This window comes from Girardinichthys multiradiatus, chromosome 21 (assembly GCF_021462225.1).
Source record: "Girardinichthys multiradiatus isolate DD_20200921_A chromosome 21, DD_fGirMul_XY1, whole genome shotgun sequence".
Lineage (NCBI taxonomy): Eukaryota > Metazoa > Chordata > Actinopteri > Cyprinodontiformes > Goodeidae > Girardinichthys > Girardinichthys multiradiatus.
The window spans coordinates 22135891-22160362 of NC_061813.1; the positions used below are offsets into that span (position 1 = coordinate 22135891).

The 24472-nt window shown below is 39.9% G+C and overlaps 1 protein-coding gene across 1 annotated transcript in view; it reads left to right on the top strand.

Annotated features, from left to right (window-relative positions):
• Positions 1-24472, top strand: part of stau2 (staufen double-stranded RNA binding protein 2) — a 126187-nt gene that overhangs the window by 54146 nt on the left and 47569 nt on the right. The window contains exons 8-12 of the mRNA XM_047350369.1: positions 1491-1703; positions 2643-2780; positions 7900-8028; positions 10788-10845; positions 20606-20964. Of these exons, the coding sequence (XP_047206325.1) occupies positions 1491-1703; positions 2643-2780; positions 7900-8028; positions 10788-10845; positions 20606-20964 (897 nt within the window). The remainder of the gene's footprint in view (positions 1-1490; positions 1704-2642; positions 2781-7899; positions 8029-10787; positions 10846-20605; positions 20965-24472) is intronic.

Genomic DNA, 24472 nt, shown 5'->3' on the forward strand with positions numbered 1-24472 from the left:
CAAACTGGGAATAGCACAATCCCGTTATATATCTCGTTATTTCTGAGACAGGGACGCCTAATTCAGTTTAGGAAAATTATGGAAAATTGTTCATCTTCAGATGAGCCCGAGTTCTGTTTTGGTTGCAAATCCATTCACAAACACAGCAGCATCTGTGTGTCGGTTTCTATCCCAGGGATCCTCTAGCTGAGTACTTACACATGGTCTTTGTGATGAACAAGGAGGTTGAGGAAGGCAGAGAGGCAGTCACAGAACCGAGAGCAGCTGAAGGGCCACATCGCGAGGCTTGTTACTGCTCATGTGCGGCCAGAAAATCTATCCACAGTCCGTTACTGGTTCATATCTGTTTCCCCCGTGTGACGTAATCTTAGTTGAGAAATGGCCAAGCAGTGTGAAGTGTCATCACCGCACACTACTGGCTCAGTAAAAAACGTTCAGCTATTCAGGGTTTCCAATCGTGTTAAGTGTTAGTATGTACAAGAAGCTGTCAAGTTGCATTTCCTTTCTCTGGTGACAAGTAACACCAGAGTAGATCCCCCTGGGTTGGAGGGAGTTCAGCTGTTTAGTTGGACAGTGAGCACTTCAAGGCCTCCTTGCATCCCTCATCCTTTTGCATACAATCTACTAATGCTGAAAGTCTTACTCCCAGCCTTTTTGTTTCTTAATTAAATTGCAAAGTTTTTTTTTGAGTGCATGTTGCTGGAGAGGAAGTGCTCATATTCTCCTCCCGTTTTTCCCTAAGCTCTGGTATTTGTCTGTGTTGATGTTTGAAGCATCTCAGGAATGCCCGAGCCTGCACTTATCAGTGAAATCGGTTTTATCGGTCACTGGGTTTAAATTAAGTGTTTCTAGATTGCGGCTGATTGCTTCAATTTGTGCTGTCTGCACTGCAGCTCCAGCTTTAGTAAAGAAATTTTGCAGAGCGTGGGAGGAGGGTGAAAGAGAGCTTCTAAAGGAAAAAAAAAACAGCATCCATCATAAACCATTAAGGCCTGAGATGCAGTTTAAACATGGACACATGTCAGGCAACTGTGTGTGTTATAACTCTGGAATCATACGTTTGTGAAACCTAAGTCATTTCCTACGTAAATGTTAGAGAGAACCCCACCTGCTGCACACACATTGTTCTCAGACTTCATAGGAAGTAGATGTGATTGCAGAAGCATGACCTAACACCGGCCTGTGTTTGTTTTAGGTCTCCCAGGTGACCAGAGGCTAGAGGAAGGAAACTGAGCCTCTATCACCAGAGACTGTCATTTAGGAACATGTTACTCTTCATGCATGTGTATGTCAATGCTTTTCAGCTCAGTGTGTGTTGTATATGATTACCATGCGCATATGGGTGGATAGAGCAGATGTTTTGGACCACCTGATCTAGCTTGCTTGCACATAATGTACATGACAAAACACTGACACACATCTATTAATTTTTCTCTCTCTCTCCCTCTCTAATTATTTTTTTGTTGTGAACATTTGACAAACTTTCCAAGGTGTTAAAGGAGAGTGGCCCGCCTCACATGAAAAGCTTCCTGACCCGCGTCACCGTCGGAGAGTTCTCTGCCGAGGGCGAGGGGAACAGCAAGAAGCTGTCCAAGAAGCGTGCCGCTCTGTCCATCCTGCAGGACTTGAAGAAGCTCCCCTTCATACCGACTGTGGAGAAACCGAAGACGCACTACAAGAAACGCACCAAGACCATCCTCAAGGTGCTGCGTGGTGGGGGGCGGGCAGGAGAGAAACAGCAGGCTGTGATTTGTAGCATATTTGTAGATACATACAATGAAAGTGAAGACAAAGAAAAGCTGAATTATGTACCAGTATAAGGCTGGGCCAGAATGAGGTTCTCATTTGAACTACAACACCACAGTTTTATCAAAGGACATTTGCTCTATATAGAGTGACACTAGCAGTATAACAAGTTGACATTAGCAGGATAAATTAGCATGGCTTTCGTAGCAAGCCTGCTGTCCGCTGCTTTCCAGACATGGTTCTTGAATCTTGCACACTGTAATTTTACATTAGCTTAAAAACAAGTAAATAGTCTTGTAGTTTCCACCCTATTTCCACCTTTTGACAGTCTGTGTTTATCGCAGCAGGAAATATACCCAAACAGCCACATTTGTATAGTAGCCCTCTTTCAGCCAGCTGACCGCCAGTATGCTATTCCCCATACAGCTGGATATAACGCTGGTCCCTCCAGCAACCTCTCTAGCATCTCATTAAAAAGGGCTTTTAACCGCAGGAACATTACTGAAAGCAAAGGTGTTGCAACATTAAAAACGTTTGTTACATTTTCTTTCTTTATCTATCCACCTGAACTTGCAGATAAGTTAATTTTTCTTTTTTACGCATTACAACCAATCTGGAGTGCTCGGTCCTTTCTAATGCTCTCTTCTCGTCAGCTGACCCTACAGGTTTTCCATTAGATTTGGTTTTGGTGGCAGTTGTGAAAGAAGGATGATTTTGTATCTGATAAACCATTTCCGTGTTTATTTGGTCATATGTTTTTGGATCAGTATCCTGCAAAAAAATCTAGTGATGACACATCAATTTACTGGTAGAGGGTACTGTATTTTTATAGAACTTTCGGTGACAACAAAGTCTTTTGAGTTAAACTAATTATGTTATTCCCGTTTCCCTTCCAGACGGGACCCGACTACGGTCAGGGCATGAACCCAATCAGCCGATTAGCCCAAATCCAGCAGGCCAAGAAGGAGAAGGAGCCGGAGTACCAGCTGCTCTCTGAGAGAGGGATGCCCCGACGTCGGGAGTTCGTCATGCAAGTGAGCAGATTTGAACTTTGCTTTCTCTTTATTTCTTAATTAACTCTGTTAATGTGACATTTACAGAATATGTCAGGGTTATTTAACTTGTCTAGAAACATATAGAACAACTATAGAATTTATTTATTTTTTTGTTGCTTTTACGATTCTTTTCCCAAGAAAACCTTTCTGAACTTCTGATACAATTTTTTATTTATATATTATTGCTTTCACATTAAAATGGAAATGTCACCGTTATATACAAAAGATAGGCTAAATACCCGACCTAAGAACAGTCCTGTAGGAAAGTATTCTTACACCCTCACTTTTTCAGATGTTATTTTGCAACTATAAACTTCTATTTTTTTCAGTGGGATTTTCTATGACAACTTAAAGTCACTGACAGTATTAAAGTGGAGGGAAAAGGATGGAATTTATTATTCCAGGTAAAAGGATTCCCGGGTAATTCCTGGGTTTTCTGTTTCCACTGCTCTGAAAGGCTGTGAATATTTTTTTAAATCATACTAATGACGTATGGGTAAGTTGTGAAGAGAACTGCACTAAACCTCCAGTCTATCAGATGGTGGTAATAATATAGTTTGTTGTTTTTTTTGTGGTAATTTTGCCGTCCACCAGATCATTCCTTGTCACCGACTCAAAGTCCCACTGAATGTCTTCAACAGCAAAAACACTTACTAGAGCCTGGACCTCATCGTCCACCCACCTATTACACATCCTCCTCCTTTGGTCAATTCTCGATCACAAAATGTACCCCTTTATATGAATCTCGTAAGTAGAAAGTAGAAAACAACAGGACAACACCACGCAAACCTTAAATATGGCGGGTGAGCGGAAGTCAGAACAATGCAAGAAAGAGTGCACCAATCATTGTTTCTCAGCGCATAACCCCGCCCCTCAACAATCCCAGGTTAATCTGAATGTCCTACCCCCGATCAGGACCTTTCACCCAGAAAAATTAAACCGGGAAATTTAAATTACTCGGTTAAAATTAAAACTTTTAAAATCCCAAAGTGATGACTGAAAGTCTCCGTTTTGGTAAAAGGGCTAATAAAATGCTCTGCTAGAATGGCCCAGTCAAAGTTCTTACCTAAATCAAGGTAGGAATCTGTGAAACCCATGTATAAATGTAAATGTTAAAACTGGACAAAAATCCAATAAAACCTGGTTAAAAAATACGGAATTTTGAAATTGAAAAAGATTTATAAAACCTACAGTCATAAAAAATGGCATGGATAGTTTCTTGTGATGGGATTTGTTTGTCATCTTGTTGAGTGAGGGATAAATAAAAAGAATAGAGGAAGACAGAGAAAAAGGAAGCTTAGCCACTAGATATCTTTATTAAATATGGAAGAATTTACAATTTAAAGTTGAGGCAAATTATCCTTATAAAGACACTGGGGAAAATCTCTCCTAGTCAGCAAACTTCTTATCACGGGGTGCATTTTAAATCCATGAATCTCAAGGTCTGTGTCTAAACAGCCTTCTGTGTTTACCATGCCAATGGTACTTTTTATCCAGAGTCCCTGGTTGTTCCAGTGATAATGTCTGCAGGTCAGCTTGACTTTACATTGACAATCAACTTTGCCCAGCTAAAATAAAAATAATCTTTGTTAAATTTCAGTTACCTGAAAGAAGGGCCTGTTTTCAATGGCTTTTATGAGAAAAGAGCAACACTGCTTGCCAGAATTGTCCTTAAAATAAGCAAAGGTTTTTTATTAATTTTTTTACTTTAGACTTTTAGTCGAATCACTTTAATTTAAGCTAAAAAAGATGAAGAATGGTCAAAAGATGACATAATGCGCTCTCTGGACAAATGGGGCATAAATGTAATCTGCTAAATTTAGGGCAGATTGATAAATCAGAGATTGGGGTTATGTTGGGATTTGTTGTGAAGGGGAAAAAAGAAATAAGATGACCGTTTCCTTTTGCTCTGCACATAAATCTGTCATGCTAATCGCAGTTGGCAGTGCACAGCGTTTTCAACAATAAAATCTGTCTCCAAAAGCACTCTCATGTGTAGCTTTATGAAAATGTGAGCATATAAAGTTAAATATACTAAAAAATAATTGAAACATGGTGAATTAGAAAAACAAGGCTCTGGCAGTGCTCAGCCAGTGCTGAGCGATTTTATGCTAGCTCGTTTTACAGCTTATTAATTTTTCGAAGTGACTGAGTTTGTGCACTTTCTGTTCAGTAACAACAACTTTTTGAGACTGGTATCACGGCCATTTAGTTCAGCGAACCTGGGTCGAATTGTCTGAGTTGGGATGTAGCTTCTCAAAACCTTCTTGTGCCCATTTCCGCAGACAGATGTGGTCCGCAGTGTTACATCCACTCACATGTCCATGAATTTTCTTAGTTTCGGGTTTATGATAAATTGATTGAAGTGTTTTGCTTTTGTTTGTTTGATTTTTCTTTGGGCAGGTTGAATGTGGTTTTTCTTCACACAGGCTCAGAATTATACATACAGGATCAAATATGTACATGCACAACTTTTGAGGTAGAATTCATTTAAAATGGCCTGTTACCAAACCCATATCTCCTTTTAAACACATTTTCAAAATGTTGAAGATGGGACTTTTAGCCTGCTGTATCCATTTCAGTCAGAGTCAGTTTTCATGTAAGTTTGGGATCGGTCTAGTTGTTTCAATGGTCTAGCCGTTGTTTTGTGGTAAAGTTGAAAGATTTGGAGGTAGTCCTCCAAATTCCTTCATTGTTCCATCCACTTTCAACAATGTACCGGTACCACTGACATCAAAACAGACTCATAGCATGATGCTGCCACCACCGTGCTTAAGCATTGGTACAGTATTCCTAGAGTTTTCTGTTAGCAGTGTTAATTGTGATATAATGTTTCAAGTTAGCTTTTGTTTTAGCCTTTTGACTAAAATGTAATAAGGTTTTTTATCAAAATTCAATCGTTTGTTGTCTAGTTTTAGTCGCCTGAATCTGAGGCCCTTTTACATCTTAAGAGAAACTCATCTCTTTTTACTTAGATCAAATAATTATTCTAGGATGGTTAGATGCTACAATTGCTAAAATGCAAAAATTGCACACAAGCAAAGTGAAATTGGATTGAATTGAATCTCCCTCTAATATTTTCATCTCATTTTTATTTATTAGGGAAAATGTCAGTCATTTTTGTCGCAGTTTTAGTCATTTTCCATTAGCTTATCTTTAGTTTTCATTTCATTTTCATTTGAGGGAAAAACATTGTAATGAATAATTGTCATCACTACTGGCTACCTTATTTTATCTGTCCATAAAAGGCTTTTAATTGCACCATCGAGGCAAGCTTGAAGGTGCCAGTTTTAGAGAAGTTGATTCTTACCATGCAATTTAACATTTGAATTATGATTTACTGTTAATTGGTAGTCGAAGTAAACAAAGCAAGGTTCCTTTGCAAAAGGAAAATTCTTTCCTTAATCACAGAGTTGGTCTGTTTGGAGATATTGAACCCATCACAGATTGTGACATCATTTGTATTATTCCATTAAAAAGCCTTCTGTGTTTGGATGTAATTGTAAGCTTTGCTGTATTTCAGTTTTGTGTTCAGACTTTTTCTTAAATCACATTTTCCTGTTCTGGGTAAAATTTCCATCTTGTGGGATTTAAATCCATGTCACTTGTCTTGTGGCAAATTGTGTTAAATATATTTATTTAAAAATCGGTGTGTCATTTTTTTCAGTTTCCTTTCCAATGTCTTCCGGTAGCATAGGAATGTTATTGCGGGTGCATATTTCCACTACCAGTGGAAAAGATTCAGAGTAAATCCAGTCAGGATTAGATGATACGGCTGATGATGTCATCACTGCTGTCATCATGGAACATCACTTCTAACCTGTGTGTTGAGAGTGAAGTATTGAACTTTGGCAACACATCCCTGAGGAGCACCGTGTCACATGATTTTACTTAAGAAGGATGTGACTGATGAAGACACAGATGGTGTCGAAACTCTAGTCTGTTTGCACAGACTGGCGTCTGCAGCTCTAACTTTGCACAATAAAGCTGAAAACTGATCAGTGAGCTCCAGCCCTTTCTGTCTTTGTAAGTTTTAAGTCCTGTAGCTGTGCAGCACCTGATTCAGACGTTTGTTGGAAGATGGCGCAGAGTGTCTTAATTTTAATGCTATTGCTGCTGTTTTTGTATCTACACAAGACATCCCTCATGAGCAGCTTAGGTCTTTATTGTGTTGCTTGAATAAGAAATATAGCTAGCACACGTGGTATAAGGTAGTCCATTTATATCAGCTGGATTCTTTTTTTTTTGCACTCATTCATCTTTCTGTCCATCGCTCAGTCAAACTCACTCTTTGTATTTTTTTCCATAATCCTCCTCTTTTATATGAAGAACAGAGCGTCTCTCACCATCAGCCAGTAATTCAGCCCCAAACCTATTCTGTATGCCTCTTTGATGCACACATTAGGCACTGTGTGTGTGTGTGTGTGTGTGTGTGTGTGTGTGTGTGTGTGTGTGTGCGTGGGGGTGTGTGTGTGTGTTCTTTTGTGCAGTCCACTCACTCTTCTAAGATTTCCACATTGTTTCCCCCTGTAGGCAGCAGGGCTCAAATGAGTCTCTGTTTTCACATCTTTTGTTTAAACAGAAAAAAGCCTCCGCCTTATATCAAATGCTTTTTAGGTGCTTATCAGTAGTTAATACTTAATAAACAAGTAATTCTAGTTGGGAGTTAGCTATTTACCAGATGTCGTTGCCAGCTTTATGCATTCAGAACAGTACTTGGACCTGTCAGGCCGCTTTGAATGAGTGCGCTGAGGCCTGGCTTTTCACAGGCTCCGGCTCCCCACAATGTTATTTGTACAGTGTAATTGTCTGTTTGTATAGCACAACGACGTCCGATCTGCTCTTGGAAATTTCTGCTTACATTCTGTGTGGACAGATTTAATGCTTTGGGATTACTGAAAAACAAACACTACACGTTGCATGGCTGACTTGGCTCAGGAAGCCCGAGCTCTCAGCTGAAAGTGAATGGAAGCTGAAGAGCTGGAGAAAGGCTTAAGAAAAGACACCAGTTAAATAACATTTTAATACAACGCTGTAATATTCAGTCGTGTCATTTTCTCATGTGTATCCAATAGTTTGCCTCCTCACATGTGCGCAGGTGAAGGTAAATAACGAGGTTGCCACGGGAACAGGACCCAACAAAAAGGTGGCCAAGCGGAACGCTGCTGAGGCAATGCTGCTGCAGCTGGGATACAAGGCCTCCACAGTCTCTCCGATTCCCTCAGAGGTACAAATCAATCTCAACTGCAACTTCTGTATTTCATTTTGAATCTATATATAAACCTCCAACTCTGTTATGTGTTTCCATTTTATTTATTCCAGTGTGGGGTTACTGTAAGCAGGAGTTCTTCAAATCTTTAAACTGTCATCACCTTACTGAGAACATGATGACCTTTCTTAAGTAACAGCATTTTGGAAAAGGGTTTAAAAGGGTTTACACGTTGTTTGGAAAAGTCAGAAGTATGGAATTAGATAAAGTTTTTCCAGGTCTGGAAATGTTTGTAAAAGAGACTTAATTTTGTCCATCCATCCATCCATCCATCCAGATTCCATGCTTATCTCTGTAGAATTATCTGCCCCAAAGTCACAGTGAACTTTTTTATTTAGGATTTAGAGATCTGCCAAAAAAGGTCAGAAACTCCTGACATTTCTGTCTGGAACAGTATAAAATTTTCCACATGAATTACATCAAAATCTGAACTATATACAAAGAGAAATAAAGGTTATTTCCAACCACGTTTGAGCTTTAATCATTTTTATTAGGCCCTATTTCTCCAGCCATGTGCAAGCATACCAACACTGAGTCTACTCCCCTGATTTATCACCGGTGTCAGTGCTGCTAACCTTTTACATAACACCTGCTGCTCTTCTAAACCGAGTGTTTTGCAGGCAACCATTGATCATCCTCACCTTCATTCACCTCGTCGGTTTTCAAGCTTGAGAGAACAGAATCTGATAGACATTATGTTACATAACCCAGCTTTCTGTTCATTTTAATTGTCCTCCAGAAATCACCAAAGAATAGCTAACCATTGTTGTCACCAGCATGGCTCCTGATAGCTTTAACCTTATGACCTTTGTGTATATGATGCTATATATAAGGCAGAAAATTAACATTCTCTCTGATGATGATATGTTGGAAATAGGAACATGTTGAAAATATGGTTGAATCATAGCATCTCTATAAGTGCAGCGCTTGTTGGCTGTTTCCACTCTGCTGTGATCAGGACTTAAGGAAAGGAAAACAAGTGAATTAGCATCAGGATCAAGTTCACATTGCATAAAAAGCTGAATTTGGTTCTAAAACAGAAGTTTCTGAACATACAGTGGAGGATTCCAGCTTATTGCAAGGCAGGGCTGGGTTGCCACAGATGAGGTCATGCTGACCTGATTGACCTGGTTAATTTGGCAACCCTGGTGCAGGTTTTCGAAAAAAAAAATGTAAATATAAATTATGCACGTTCACTAATCAGTTGGGGCCACTGAAAGAAAAACAGCCCCAGAGAACACACTTCTTATTTGTTGCCTTGACAGCAGGTATGGGTAAGTTCAGGCGAGTAGCTATTTTGTTGCTGCTATTTCCTGAGTTTTGAATATCAACACATCTCTTGAAGTGTTTAGGTACTGAAAAATTGTACCATTTGATTGGTCGGTACCCATAAAAGTACCAGATTCGGTACCCATCCCTATTTCTGATCAATTGAAAAAAGTAAAGTTAAAATCAAACACTTCAATTACCTTCATTTTATGGTTAGCGGACGTTTTTGTCCTGACAACACTTTTTACTGGTTTTGAATATTTCTAAAAGTTAGTTCCAAAAGTTTGAGATTTAGCTGTTGCAATAAAGCAATAGCTCATATTCTAATAATTACCTATGAACTTTAAGGTTTTTACATACACACAGCTTTACTAGGGGCCCACAAGTGTGGAGGATGTGAATCTTGTTGCAGAGGAAGAATGTAGGTAGCATTTTGTTTTATTATATCTGGGGTTGGGTTGGAATTAGAGCAGAAAGTAAGCCGGCAGGAATACTGTGATGACTTTGGCCATATCCTGCTGATAAACCATGGAACCAGCAATGCACATGAATGTAGCTCTGACACTTCCCGCTTACCTGCCCACTTAAACCTTTTGGAGACTGCAGTCTCTTTCGGCAAGAAAATGCACCTTGCAATTCCGCGAAGTGGTTCAATAATAACTTCAGGGAACATAAAAAGACTCCCAATCTAAATCCAATCAGGTCTCTGCTGCTCCTTGAAAATCCCACATTGCTTCTTAATTTTTCTTGGTAAAAGTTGGTCCTTGTCAATACAAAGCCATATTTGTCAAAATGTTTTGGCTGATGACATTTTTCTCTGCAGAAAGTCAAGTCCTAAAAATATTTTTTTTCTTTGTGAAAGAATATCTGTACAAATTTCAATAATATCCAGCTTAATTAGCTCCTGGTAAGAATTTGATGGCTGATCTAATTTTCAGATGACCTTGAGCTCTGTAGCCTTTGTAGAAGAGCTCATTTCTCCTCCATCTTGCGTCATCCCCATCCTATCCCTCCGTCCCCTGAGAGCCTTTTTTTGTTCTTCATTCCCACTGAAGGATCTGAGGAAGGCTGTTCAGAGACAGTGGGTTGCATTTGTTTACCGCCATGACATCTCTTTTGCTGTTGCACGCATCAGAAATAATTTGTTTCTGTTTCAAACACCTACTTATGGCTGTGTGTGTTCGTGCAGGCGGATAGGCTTACCATTGCAGAAAAAGCACATTGAAAAGGAGCCCTTTTTTTCAAGTTGCTAAACATTGACACCACCCTCTAAATAAGTAGCCGCCTTAGAGAGACAGTAGTCTCCATAGGCATCCCATCTTGTGAGCGTTTGTCTCTTTGTGGTCCAAACAGTAGGAAGGAACTTGTCTGACATGCGTGAAGAAGCTGTCTGTTCAGGCATCGACATCTCTCTTAACCCATCTCTGCTTCTCTCTGCATCTCTACAGATGGACAACAAAGGCTGGAACGGACAAAAGGCGCCTTTTACCGAAGCAACGAGTAACAGTGAGTATCGGCACGTCTCCCTGTGTGTCTATTACCATTTTTTTCTCCTCCTCCTCTCTGGCTGTCCAAAACCCCTCCGATCCCACAGGTGGGTTTAGCCACCGAGATGGCCCGGCGTTTAATCTCTGTGACTGGTCAATGGGCTTCTGACTGTCAGCTTAATTGGCCGTGCGTCCTCGTGGGGAGCCTGTGAATTCAGGCTCATTCAGGCGGTCATACAGGCCCAACACACTGGGGCCCTCTGGGGAGTCCCTCCACTACGTTCCTGAGCAAAAAACACAGCCTTTCACTCAGGATTAACACACAAGCACACAGAGGTACACACAAACACATATTGTTGATCCCACAAAACAGGCACCAAGTATATGTTGATATAAAATGAGGGTTCTTATAAAGAAAGATATATGACAGGATTTTATTAGGAATGATACACCTGTAGCAGATTGTATGGGTGTACATTAATCATTGCTTAGCTTTTTAGCTACTTCAGCTCCCTTTCACACAAGTTTTGTTTTGTTCGTCTTTATGTCTAATCTAATGTGATTTTTTTCAAGATAAACATGTTTGAATGAATGGAGGACATTAGGGCTGAAACAATTAATCTCAATTAACCGTTTATTGATTAACTAATTTAGTAATTGAATAATCGTTAACTGGATTATACAGACTCTACAACATGCCATTTGCTAAAAGAACAACCCACTGAGAGCAGTAATTAAGCCAAAACTGAACAAAAAAATATATACATTTTGCATTTAAGATGGAAAGACTTCTTTGTCTGTAAATATGCTCTATCCAGAACTCCTCTACTGGCATAGATTTAGTTTTACCTGGTTCAAATTCTGTGATTAATAATCAGTTAATCAACAAAATAGCTGACATATTAATCGATTAGCAAAACAATTGTTAGTTGCAGCCATAGAGGACATCTATTACTCTGAATATTATGCTGGAGTTGCAACAAGACTTATGTCGTGTTCAAAGATATTCTGTTTTGTCTGGAACGTTAAACCGCGTTTTTATTACCAATAAAAAAAGGGGGGGTACGGTGCCTCCTAAAGTAAATGGGAAGGGATTATTTCATTGTAAAAAGTTCAGGTTCACTTGATTGCCAACTGTATTTGCTTGTCTTCCTTCTTCACACAATCCATAGGGTTTAATTTGATGTCAGCCCCTCCTTTGCAGCCATAACAAGGTTTAGGAATTTATTTGTGTGAATTGCAGAGGTTGCATTATAACACTGTACCAGTCTGGAATCCACTGAGCTCCTGAAAGTGACCTGTTTGTTCTTAAAAGTTTGTAAAAGCAGTCTGCTTGCCTTCATGCTGGATTTTCTATACCTGTAGCCATTGGAAGTGAATGGAACGCCTGCAGTTCAATTATATTGAATGGGTGAGTAAATACCTTTAGTGTTGATCAGTGGAGAAAAAAAGAAGATGAGGGGTTAGCCATTGTTTGGGTGCAGTCATGCAATCTCTTAACCATACCTTGAAGATCAAAAAGGAGCGTAGGTCAAAGCTGTTTCATGACCAGTAGCTGTGAATACTGAGTAATGATCAGCAGGACCGCCCGAGTATTAAGACTTACTCTCTGAGAATCAGCTGAACTGTTTTTCATAAAGCACCTCTCCAGCAAGAAAATATACCAAACCAGACTCTAAATGACACAGGCAATAAAACCAGATGTGAGAAAGTTTAAAATGTGTAAAATCTGTTTGTAAATGGTTGTAAAACATCAACAAGATGGCCAAAAAAAGCAAGGAAATAAAAGTAAAAAATATACTGAAGAAAATTAAAACCTATTAAAGTTAGAAGCACAAGTAGTTACTGAGTCAAAAAAAATGTAACTATTTTTAAACTGGTAGAGTGTCGAGTTGGAGCTTGTTCTGCAGAGCAGTAGCTCAAAAACCAGCGATCTGCTTCCAGTCCTGAACCACAAAAGTCTAAGAACTGTTAGTAAGCCAGCCCATTCAAAGCAAATAATCAATTTGGGTTATAAGGATGTTAAAATTGTTGCCTTAAGATGCAGCATTCCCTTTAAAAGTTGAATGCGTACTAGCAGGATTTTTACTTCAATCCTGGATTTCACATGTAAACATTGTAAGAAGGCACTGGAGTCATATAATTTCTCTTGGAGCCATCTTTTCAGCTGCATCATTTCAGAATAATTGTAAAAAATGTTTTGAGCACCCTGATATGAGCGATGGTTCCGATTCTCAGTCGCGTCGGGTGTCCAAGAAATGTCCTCCTATGTATAACATAACAGCATTTTATTTGGATTAATATCTTCGTAACATCAGCATTTTCCTATGACATTTAGCTGAAATATTAGGTTACAGTTGATCAACTGAAAAGTATGCAATATAAAACAAATAATTAAATGATCATATAATTCACTTGTGAATGCAATGACCCAAGGAGAAATTTGAACATTTTATTTATAGGGGGGAGTTGGACTCTTCAGAAGAAGTGAAAAAGATGCTTTTTTTTGTAGATGTGGCTGTTTTTCCTTCATCTTTATGTTGCTAGGAAAATAAAAACATTAAAAAATGTCTTTCAGTTCTTGGCTAAACATTCAGTTTTTTGTTGTCTTAAACTCCAAAGTCCACATTGTCCAGTAGAGAATGTCAGATTTATTGAAGTTGAAAACAGATAATACAAAGAAATGCCCAGTGTCCTAAATTAGCCTGATTGGATGCGATGTTCACGACAGTCGTGCAATTTTTAATATGATACAAGCAAAGTTACTGCAAAGCTGTTTTGGGGATGAATGAATGAGTCTGAGAGGTAGAATCCTTTCTGCAGAGCTGTTGGCCTTTAACACGGTGGATCCAGTGTTACATCTTAGAGTAAAATACATGTCTTACAGTGTCTTATCCTGAGCTACACATAAATATATAAAACATTATTCTGCCAACTGTTGCCATTTTAGACTTGAAATACAGAATCCAGATGAGAACATGGGGTTCTCCCATAACTCCCATTCCAGTCTCATAGCTCCCTTTAAGTCCAATCTTGTGAAATATGAATTATCTTTATGTTTAGAGATGCATGGTTATCCTCTTGAATGAAATGTTTCAGTGTTTGTGGTTGCTATGGTAACTCAGGATGCAAGGCTTGCCCGTTACCTTCCTTATTTGGAGATTATTTCTACCGTTGGCATTGACTGTGCCGTTGGTCTGCTGCCACTCTGTTTATCTCACACACAGCGCATGAGGCTAAACTATCTGCGAATCAGCTCTTAAAAACACCCGATCCACACAACACTCGCATGACACTAACGTCTGGGTAATGTTTTTGCATAAACACCATTTACAACTCATTCAAACAAGTACAACTGGTCTCGGTACTGTTTGTGTGCCTGCGGTTGGTGAATGGAAGATGTTTGTGATATGTCTTCTGTTCTGATTGGCTACATTGGTTTTGGTTGAAAAGTTGTAACAGACCTGCCTGGAAAGAGTATTTTACAACTTTTACACCCAAATGCCAAAAGTATTTTATAAGTATTAATAAGTGCATTTCTTAAACATTTTAAATAGTCTTCGTTAGGAACAATAACTCAATACATAGCCATGGTAAAAACAATGTGCACATTGTTCAGTTGTATGGTATTTCATTTCTGGTCATCATTTAATATCCTGTAATGAAATATGGGCTTTACTATATTCTAAACTTATTAAATCTATAATTAGGAGTACAGTTATAGCCACAGATTTTACTGTGTCATTACTTATTAAACAATATCAAACCCAAAATGTGTAGAAAAATGCTGTGTGAAAAACAAAGTATACTCAATTAGTCAAATGCTTGTCAAACCATCTAAAAGCATTAATTTAAGCAATCTGCATCTTCTGAAACTTTACTTTGTTGCTTGTCCACCCTAATTTTGGCCAAGCTCTAGCTGTTAAATAGAGATGGCCTCACATTTGAATACTTTGATACACAGAGGCATTCTCGATTCAGAGACTGCAGTGTATTGTGGCTTCTAAACAGGCCAGAATCATCACCCCTCCAACACCATGCCTGACACTTGGTATGATGTGTAAGTGCTGATGTGTTGTTTGTTTATTTTTTTTGTTTTATCCCAAATGGTATTTGAAAAATTAAGCAAACATCCCAACTTTGATCTCATCTGTCCAAAGGACATTATTTGCTAAGGTCTTGGAGTTCATTTAGATCCATATTTGGAAAACCAGTCGTGCTGCCCCGTTCTTTTTAGAGCTAAAGAGGCGTTCTCTTAAAAAACGTCACACTTATTGAGTCTTGTTGTAACTGTACTGTTGTGAACTTAAACATCAATCATGTTAATTGTGAAGTCTGAGATTTAACTCCTGTGTTTTCACAATTTCTCTGAGCATTGAATGATCTAGCCCTGCTGGTAAATTTACTTTCCTTATAACCCTTCACAGATTGATTGGCATCAACAATTGCTTCTTTAAGCTCATTGCTGATATCTTCTTGACATTGTGTTAACACACAGCTGTCTGCTCTAGATCAACAAAACTGCACTTCGAGTGGTGGTTATGCTTGCAAATGTGAGTCAGCGAATCTGATCAGCAGCGCTTGGCTGCAACTTTCTTTCTCAGGGTTTTGGATGCACCAAGGGGTGCACATTGGTTTTCACACAGATTTTCCAGTTTGGTTTCAGATGTTGTTTAATGGATGAGGACACTCTGGAATCTGTTGTAAGTTCATGTAGTCTTGAGGTTGACTTAAGTGATTTGGAAATCTGGTAAAGAATAGATCATTTTTTTTGTTCTAAGTAAAACCATAGACTTAAATGTGTCTACTTCCTTTTAACCATGCCTGTAGATATCTTATGTTTCATTAGTTTGTATAATATTTCAGTTTTTGTTCATCTTGCAGTGTTGTTCTGACTGTTAATTTAGGCAACTTTATAATTCTTTGAGTAAAGTATGTATGTACCCACTGAATGTGGATATTATTAATTTGTTGTCTTTCTAATCTAAACTAAGGTAAATTTCTTTCGGACCAAAATGTTTGTTTACCTTTTCGTTGTCTTACTGCCAAATTTCTGCTTGCTTGTGTTGTGCCAGGTCACAGTTGGACTTGTTTTAGCTTCTATGTTGTAATCCTGTATACCTATTTACACAGAGCTTTATTCCAACATGAACACGTTCTGACTTTATCATCTCTGACATCAACAATTCACTTGGTCGACTATTTTCCCCCCTTTCTGGTTCATTTCTGGTTCATTATTGCACTGGAAGCATTGGAATATATCTTTGCTGTCGTCATTAATTGGGTTTTCTTGGGCATAAACAGTAGCACCAATTAGAAAACCCCACAGAACAAACTGGGCTAATAATACAATTTTAGGGCTGATAAACTTTGAAAAAGTAATTATAGAAAGCATGGAAACTGGAAAGCATGAGCTTAGCAGCAGTGAGGCAATAAACAATTATAGCATAATAGTAATTGTGGACCTACACAAAACAAAAAAATGAGATTTTAATACCCTGTTTTAGCATTAATACTGTCTGATTTCCTTTCATCTTATAATTGTTTTTTTGTTTGTTTGTTTTTTTAATACTTGCGAAGAAATACCTTTGGATTGAAAGAAAGCCCCTGTACCTGGAAGGTAACACTACTGTAGCTTTAACACTTAATATATACAGATATCCAAACTTTTGATATTTGATGCTATATGATGATATATTTAATGTACCTGTTTGGGATCATTGGTAATTTAATAAATAATAATTAAAGGACTTCTGCAAGTATATATTACAGTACAATACCTTAAATATTTCATTTTTTGTCTCATTGCAATCTTATATTTATTGATTTTCAATTCTCCTTTACAAATAAAAAGCTTAAGTGTGGCATGCATATGTATTCAGCCCCTGATTTAGTACTTTGCAGAACCACCTTTTGCTGCAGTTGCCTCTACTAGAACTGCACAATATCACACTACATTACCTCAATATCAATGAGTGTAATATAACAATTGCAAAGAACTGCTTGTATCGTCTTTGTAGTATTCAGCAACTGTATGGATATTATGTTTTTCTGATGTTGTGATCTAAACCATTCCATTGTACCTCTGGTTGTATGTTTAGGCTTAATGATGTCATGGGAGCTGAGCCTCCACACAGGTGTCCCATGTTTTTCTTCTAGAAGCACCCTGCATCCGTTCGTCTTGCTATCAACTCTTACCAGCTTCTTTATCCCTGCTGAACAAAAGCATGCCCAAAGCATCATGCTACCACCACCATGTTTCACCATGAGGATGGTGGCAAGGTGATGTGCAGTATCTCCTGCATGGCTTGTTAAAAACTTTAGACTGAACATCTTTGTTCTGGCCACTCTTTCATGAAGGCCAGATTTATAGAGTACATCCACAACTCCTCTCCTCTACGTTAAAGAGTGTTTCTGCATCAGTGGGAAAGAAACTGGTGAATTTGTCATGGGCTCATTTATTGTTATATCTTTAGTTCTTTCTCTCACACACATCAGGGTCGCCCACAACCTTCATTCCGGTGTGGGTGTGGGTGTGGGTGTGGGTGTGTGTGTGTGTGTGTGTGTGTGTGTGTGTGTGTGTGTGTGTGTGTGTGTGTGTCCTTTGCCCCCGAGTGATCCGTGGAAGACGCATCTCCAACAAACAGGGTGGCTCAGAGACAGGAAGGGAGACTAAAAGAAAGCAGAAGAAAACAAAGTAAGAGGAGTGATTTTTCTCCCTTTTATTCCCATGGGTGCTGCAGCAGGGCTTTTCACTCGAGTTGCCACAATTCATTTCCTGCTACTCATATGTGTGTTTGTGTGTGTGTGCGTTGTGTGCATGTGTGAACTATGTAAAGGTCTTGCTCCACACTGGTGATTTATAGTGGCGGGCTCCGGCCCTATCTGTTTTCGATCAGTCTCATGCTCAGCTCTGGCTTCCCTCCAGCACTCCCCTGGCCCACCGGACACTGAGTCTGGGTGGGACCCCCTCAGGAACAACACAGCTCTCTCTCCTGCTCTGTTATCCCCCTCTCCTCTTCTCAGCCTCGGCTTGTTTCCCCACTTTCCCTAACTCACTCTCACTTTGTATACACAATTTCACAACTGTTGTCTCAACATCACGCAGAAATAAACTCCGTCACTTTTGCTTATTCTCTCGCTCTGGCTGTGTTTCTTTGTCTTGCTTCTCACGCTCACCATCTGACATCAGCTTCAAGTACTTGGTCACATGCAGACATCCTCACATGCAAACTCCGCCTTCAGTATTCTGAAGTCATGCTGGATAACATCTATTATTTGTATGCTGCTATGTTCAGCCTGCAGCTCTTGCTTGTGTAAATTGAAATTATAGTGATTGACGTGACCTGGATAAAAAGGGAGAAACATCCTCGAAGTTGCCACAGTTGGCGATGGGCAGTTTGTTGTAGTATGAGTAAAAAGCCTTGGATTTCACTGCCGTTTGCCTTCAGCTTGTCTTTTCTTTTTCGGAATGAGAGCCAGCTTGTCTTTGTGCTCGGAATGGGAAACGCTGTCAGCGCTTCCCCAGAAACCTTAGACATGAGTTTACTACAAGTGTGCAAATCTCTGCTGTTATGCAGTGAATGGTAAATGTTAACTGAAACAGGAAGTGGGTTGTCAGTCATGGAGCTCGCTCCAGCGCTCTCTCCCAGCTGTTAGTCTGCACGCGCGCACAAACAAACAAGCCCTCAGACATACGCACCAGCACAAAGACAGCTGGTCTTCCTGTTTCTGCTGACCTTGGAGGGCTCCTCACGGGGTTTTAGCATCCACTCATCCCCACGTCCTTTTTTATCATGACTGCCTCACAAGCTCATCCTTGTCTGCTGTCTTATCCCTCTGACATGCCTCACATGTTTGTTTCAAACTCACAGCTTTGATGAAAGCATTGAACTCAAGGTTGTGTCCTCTTTCAGTCTGTCTTGACCATCGCAAGTCAGTGTTATCACTAGCTAACATGAAATAGTCTCCAAATTGGAAAAGAACGAGGTCTTGGAGTGCAGCATGTTCTGGCAGGGCTCCATCCTGTTTAACGCAAAGCTTTGCAGAGAGGAAAGCGTTTGAACTTCCTGGATCCAAATGGCTTGTTTTTAAGATATTGACAAATTCATCCATTCACTGTTGGGTCTTTGCTTAAAAAAAGTGTTGATAGTGGAACAGAATGCTGCTTAGCTGACGCTGCTGCATCCCATCAAGGATGAAGTCACTGACGCTCTGTTGATATCGGTGGAAGCTCCGTTTGTGTCTCTGTGTTTGCATTTGAGAGTGAGAGAGGAAGGGGCTGTGCGTGTTTCCCAGGCAACACCTTTAACAGTGAGCCTAATGTGCAAGTGTCACAGTACATTTATAGTGATCAGACCTGCTGATGTAATACCAGAATGGACATCCCACCTGTTTGTATACACAACCTGTCAACATCTGAAAAATGTGCCCCCTTAACTCTGATTACCCTAAATAAAATTAAGTTCAACCAAGTGACTTCAGCCATTTGTGTCAGCATGTGTTTAATTTGTCTTTGGTATTTTATGAAATGGTTTTTCTCATCATAAACTGATTTGAAGGATCTGTATTTAACTTCCATCCATAATGTCGGTATTTTAAGTGATCTAGGTTTGTCCAGATGCAAAAAAGTAAAATACCCGTTTGCCAAACTGCAGAATCTGAGGCCATGGACTGCGTTGTTTCATGATTTGTTGAAAAGCAAAACAGTAAAAACAAGTAATAAAACCCAACTAGGTGAATATTTTCTACTTTGATATCCACAATCCCATTAAAACTTAATAAAAAATCTACACAAAGAAGAATATTTTTGAAATTTGTAGGAACTGTGGCCTTGGTCGAAAGACTAACACTGCATATCACCCTGGGCCCACCATCCCCATGTAAATATGTTCTTGTTCTGGGAAGGATTTAGCAGTTATTGTAAAACAGAATGTTGGTAAAATGAATAAACTCAAGAATTGTTTTATTTTTAAATTGGAATAAGACATTTAGGATTTTTGGTAACGCACGAAAAGATTTGATTAGCGTGGTTATAAATAGCAGTTTCTGTTGTAAGCACAACTTTTTATTTTCATCGAATGTGTTGTAGTCCATGGAAAAAACGACTTTCATAAACCTGACTGATGTCCATCTAGTGAACTGTCATTAAGGACATTTTTAGATTTCTTTCATTTTAGGCTGTTAAACTACTTATTCCAGCTGATGAAGTTGTCCCCGGCTTTTTTTAAATTCGTTTTTATTTTCGCATTGTCTTATCTCGGATGTCCTCAGATGCTACCTTAAAGTCAGCTTTGGCTTTTTTTTTAGGATCTCTTTGTGCAGTAATTTAAAAAGAGAAACAATGTATTAATGTGAATGAGCAATACCTCATCACATTGCCTGGTTTTTAAAGTTGTTGCTAAGGAATTTTGAAGCAAAAATATAATTTTTCCAAAAAAGATCTGAGCTATTTATTTGTCTAAACGTACCAAACATTTTGACGTTATCACAAACCATTCAAAATACAGTGAGATTTACCAAAGCTAATTTTTTCACAGTGGAGATTAAAATTGGATCTTAAAATGTGAATTTGTGAAGACTTCCCGCAAAGCAAACCACTTTCTCTTTTTGAAGAAAAAATAAGCTTATTTCTCTGTCTTTTAACAGTATACTGTTAATTTCTTTTATTGGTATTGCTGACAGAGTGGAGCTCTTATGATCACTTTTGTCTGTTTATGCATTCATATATACAGTTTTTTCTCATTCCGTCTCCTCCCCTTCTTCTTTGATCCCTCCAGCCCAGAAGGGTCTGCTCCACCTCAGTCCCGATGTCTATCAGGAGATGGAAGCCAGCAGGAAGCAGAGTGGCAGCACACCGGGCATCGCCAGCAGCAGCACCGGAGGGTCCGTCAATTACATTGCATCCAAAGACATGGGGCCCTGCTCTGCCCCTCTACCCCCGGGACATTCTCCGTATTACAGCGGCTCGTCCTCCTCACCCAGTCCCACTGCTACCATGGCCAGGGAGCTACTGCTTAATGGTCAGTCGCCCCCAGCAGATGGGACAGTGCCCATAAAGGGGAAGAGCCTGGCCTGTGGTGTCTCTGTGCAGCCAGCGCAGCAGCTGGACTACCTGGCTCACATCCAGGGCTTCCAGGTAAGATTCAAAGATGTGACACAAAAGTGTCTTTAAAGTAAGAAATCTTTGGTTCCCTGTTTTATTCTGTTGAACTCACCAAATCTTTGCTGATTTTCTGTCTCTAAAGTTTATCAGAATCAGAATCAGCTTTATTGCCAAGTTTGTACATACAAACAAGGAATTTGACTCCGGTACACTTTGCTCTCTGGGTTTTTTTTTTTATGCGATATAAGATATATTATGCATATATCTTTATCTCCTTAAATATACATATATACAAATATACACATATACAAAGATGCATTTGCGACTTCAGTATGCAGTTGTTTGATACTCTATTAAATGTTCATCAGAGAAACAGCCTGGGGGAAGAAACTGTCTCTGTGGCGGCTGGTTTTAGTGAACAGTGCTCTGTAGCGGCGGCCTGAAAGTAAAACTCTAAACAGTTTATGTGCAGGGTGTGTGGGGTCTGCAGAGATTTTTGCGGCACTTTTCCTGTCCCTAGACCTGTATAAGTCCTGGATGGAGGGAAGGTCAGCTCTGATTATTCTCTCTGCAGTCCTGATTATTCGTTGCAGTCTGGACCTGTCCTGGTTTGTGGATGAGCCAAACCACACTGAGATGGATGAAGACAGGACAGACTGAATGATGGCAGTGTAGAAGATGACCAGCAGCTCCTGTGGAAGGTTGTACTTCTTGAGTTGCCTCAGGAAGTACAATCTCTGATGGGCCTTCTTCCGAACAGTGTCTATGTGTGAAGACCATCTCAGGTCCTTAGAGATGGTGGTTCCTAAGAACCTGAAGTGGTCCACAGCTGACACAGTGTTGTTGAGGATGGTGAGGGGGGTGTATGGGGGTGGTGTTCTTCGAAAGTCCACCACCATTTCCACAGTCTTGAGTGGGTTCAGTTCAAGGTAGTTCTGACAACACAAGTGTACCAGCCGATCCACCTGCTGTCTGTATGCAGACTCATCACCGTCCTGGATCAGTCCAATGACAGTGGTGTCGTCTGCAAACTTCAGGAGTTTCACGGACGTGTCCGATGAGGTGCAGTCATTTGTGTACAGGGAGAAGAGGATTGGGGATAGAACACATCCCTGGGGGACACCAGTACTTATTGATCTGCTGCAGGAGAAGATGCTCCCCAGTCTCACCTGCTGCTGTCGGTCCGTCAGGAAGCTGTTGATCCACTGACAAGTGGAGGCTGGGACGTTGAGCTGGGTGAGCTTCTGGTGGAGGATGTCTGGTATGATGGTGTTGAAGGCCGAGCTGAAGTCTATAAACAGGATCCGGCCGTACGTCCCTGGGCGGTCGAGGTGTAGACCTAAGTTAACAGCATCATCTGCCGACCTGTTTGCTCGGTAAGCAAATTGCAGGGGGTCCAGCAGGGGGCCTGTGATGTCTTTCAGGTTCTTCAACACCAGCCGCTCAAAGGACTTCATGACCACAGACGTCAGGGCTACAGGCCTGTAGTCATTTAATCCTGGGATGGTGGGTTTCGTGGGCACTACTTATATGTAGCTGCTAAAGTGTTCAGGGAAGATAGATATTCAAAAGAGACAACAAGTTCTTTACAATACTATGTGGTAAACTCCAGTCCCAGGTTTCTTTATTTGTGGTTAATATAACTAAGCAGTTCGAAGATCCAACTGTTGGCCACCAAGGAGACATCTAAATGAAATCAAAATGTGTTTGGTGTTGAAATATAAAGCCAACTAAAGGTGCATCTAAAAATGTAATCCACAAGTTATAGTCTGCAAAAGTGAAAGGAGGATAATGACCAAAAAAGCTGATGAGAAAGACCTGGTGAGTCGCAACATCCAACGAAACCCAGGTGAGAAACGGGGAGAAGGACAGGGGGCGAAAGTACACATAATGAATAAATACTAAGGTCAGAGTGTTTAAAATGAAACTGGAAATTCTTGGCCCTCCATATTTATTGACTCAGCTGGTAAAGGGTAGCTCAACCCCAAATCAACTGTGTTTTGCAGATAAACTGTATAAATTAGCCCTTAAGGGTGCTATTTTTATGTTACTATTACAATTTTGAAGTTTTCAGGTAAACTTGTTTAATTCTGCAATATTTGGGCCTAAACTGTCTTAGTACTGACTTCTTTGGGTTGGAAGGTGGATACTGCAGCTGAATTTACCTATTGGTTTAAATCGTACAGCTTGTTACGTTACAGCCCTGCGTTCGGGTATAGAACCATCTCACTCAGAAAGTCGCTGCTGTGGTGAGTCAGGAGTTTGAATTATGAGAACTGCAAGCACCTTAAGCCATCGGCTTGAACTAATAAGGCTCAGGCCCACTAGGCCCCACAAAGCCTCCCTCAACCTCCAGTGACGAGGGGGGTGAAATATCCTCCACCTCAAAAGATCTATCCAGGGCGAAACTACCATGCGCTGTTGTGATCGTTTCCATGTTTCAATATGTCAAATTAAGCTAGCTGCCACTCCTGACCACACCCCCGCTTAACCGCTTTTGCTCATCCCCACACTTGGCACTGCCCACTTGGGTGGCATTTTTCAAAATTTGTCTGGGATGGTGTTATGCTTCTATATTGGCTATAGCTCCACTTTAAATATGTAAAAATGTTTTATTTACAAATGCACCAGTTAGGCTTTTCCTGACCGAAACAGATTTGTTTTCTTTTTAAGTCTGACCTGACCTGATCTTTACTGATTGTGGTTTTGGTTTTTTTTAATAACTTTAACGCATAAGAGAAATAAAATGTTGCAGGTCCATTTTTCACATCTAATAGTAAGATTTGAAGATTTTACTTCCCTTAACATCCTCCCTCCTGAACCTGGGATCTTCTGGAAAAAAAGGGGGAAAAAAAGTCAAAATATTTTACTTATTATTCTGTGATTTAGCAAATAAGCATAATTTGGTAATCCCAACTGTCCTAAATCAGGAAATGTTTAGTCTGATTTATTTTCAACTTTAAAAATAATCATCCATATCGTAGTTGTCCTTTCACTCTTTATCCTCAAATCTGTACTAAATTATCCAAAGAAAGATCAAGTCAAAGATTTGTTAGAACATTAAAGAACAGTCAGCTCTGTGGTTCTCATTTAGGACATTATTGACAGACCTGGATATGATGCATCAGCTTCACACGTTTTCTGTAGGTACCAAACCTGTCACACTCAAACATGCTCTCCTAGGTCTCTCTGTGGGTGTGTATCTTTCCACTTGGGAGAGAATCCGTTGTCTGTTTAAGTCTCTACATACCTGTGTGCTTATACCAGTGCCTGCTCATTTAAGCCTGCAGATGCTTTTTATCAGTTTGAGCTAAAACATTTTATCTTAACCTGCTGAGGGTTCCTTTGAAAGGCCTTTGTTATTGCTTTTAGCCTTCCTGTGTGGATGTAACCTGAGAGAGCTCTGCTGCCTGGCCAATCACACACACACACACACGCACACACACACACGCACACACACACTCAAACAGCAGGTTCTGCTTAGTGGAAACGGATGAGCTGGGCAAAGCTTGCCTGTAAAGCTGGCATTCTTGTAGTTTCC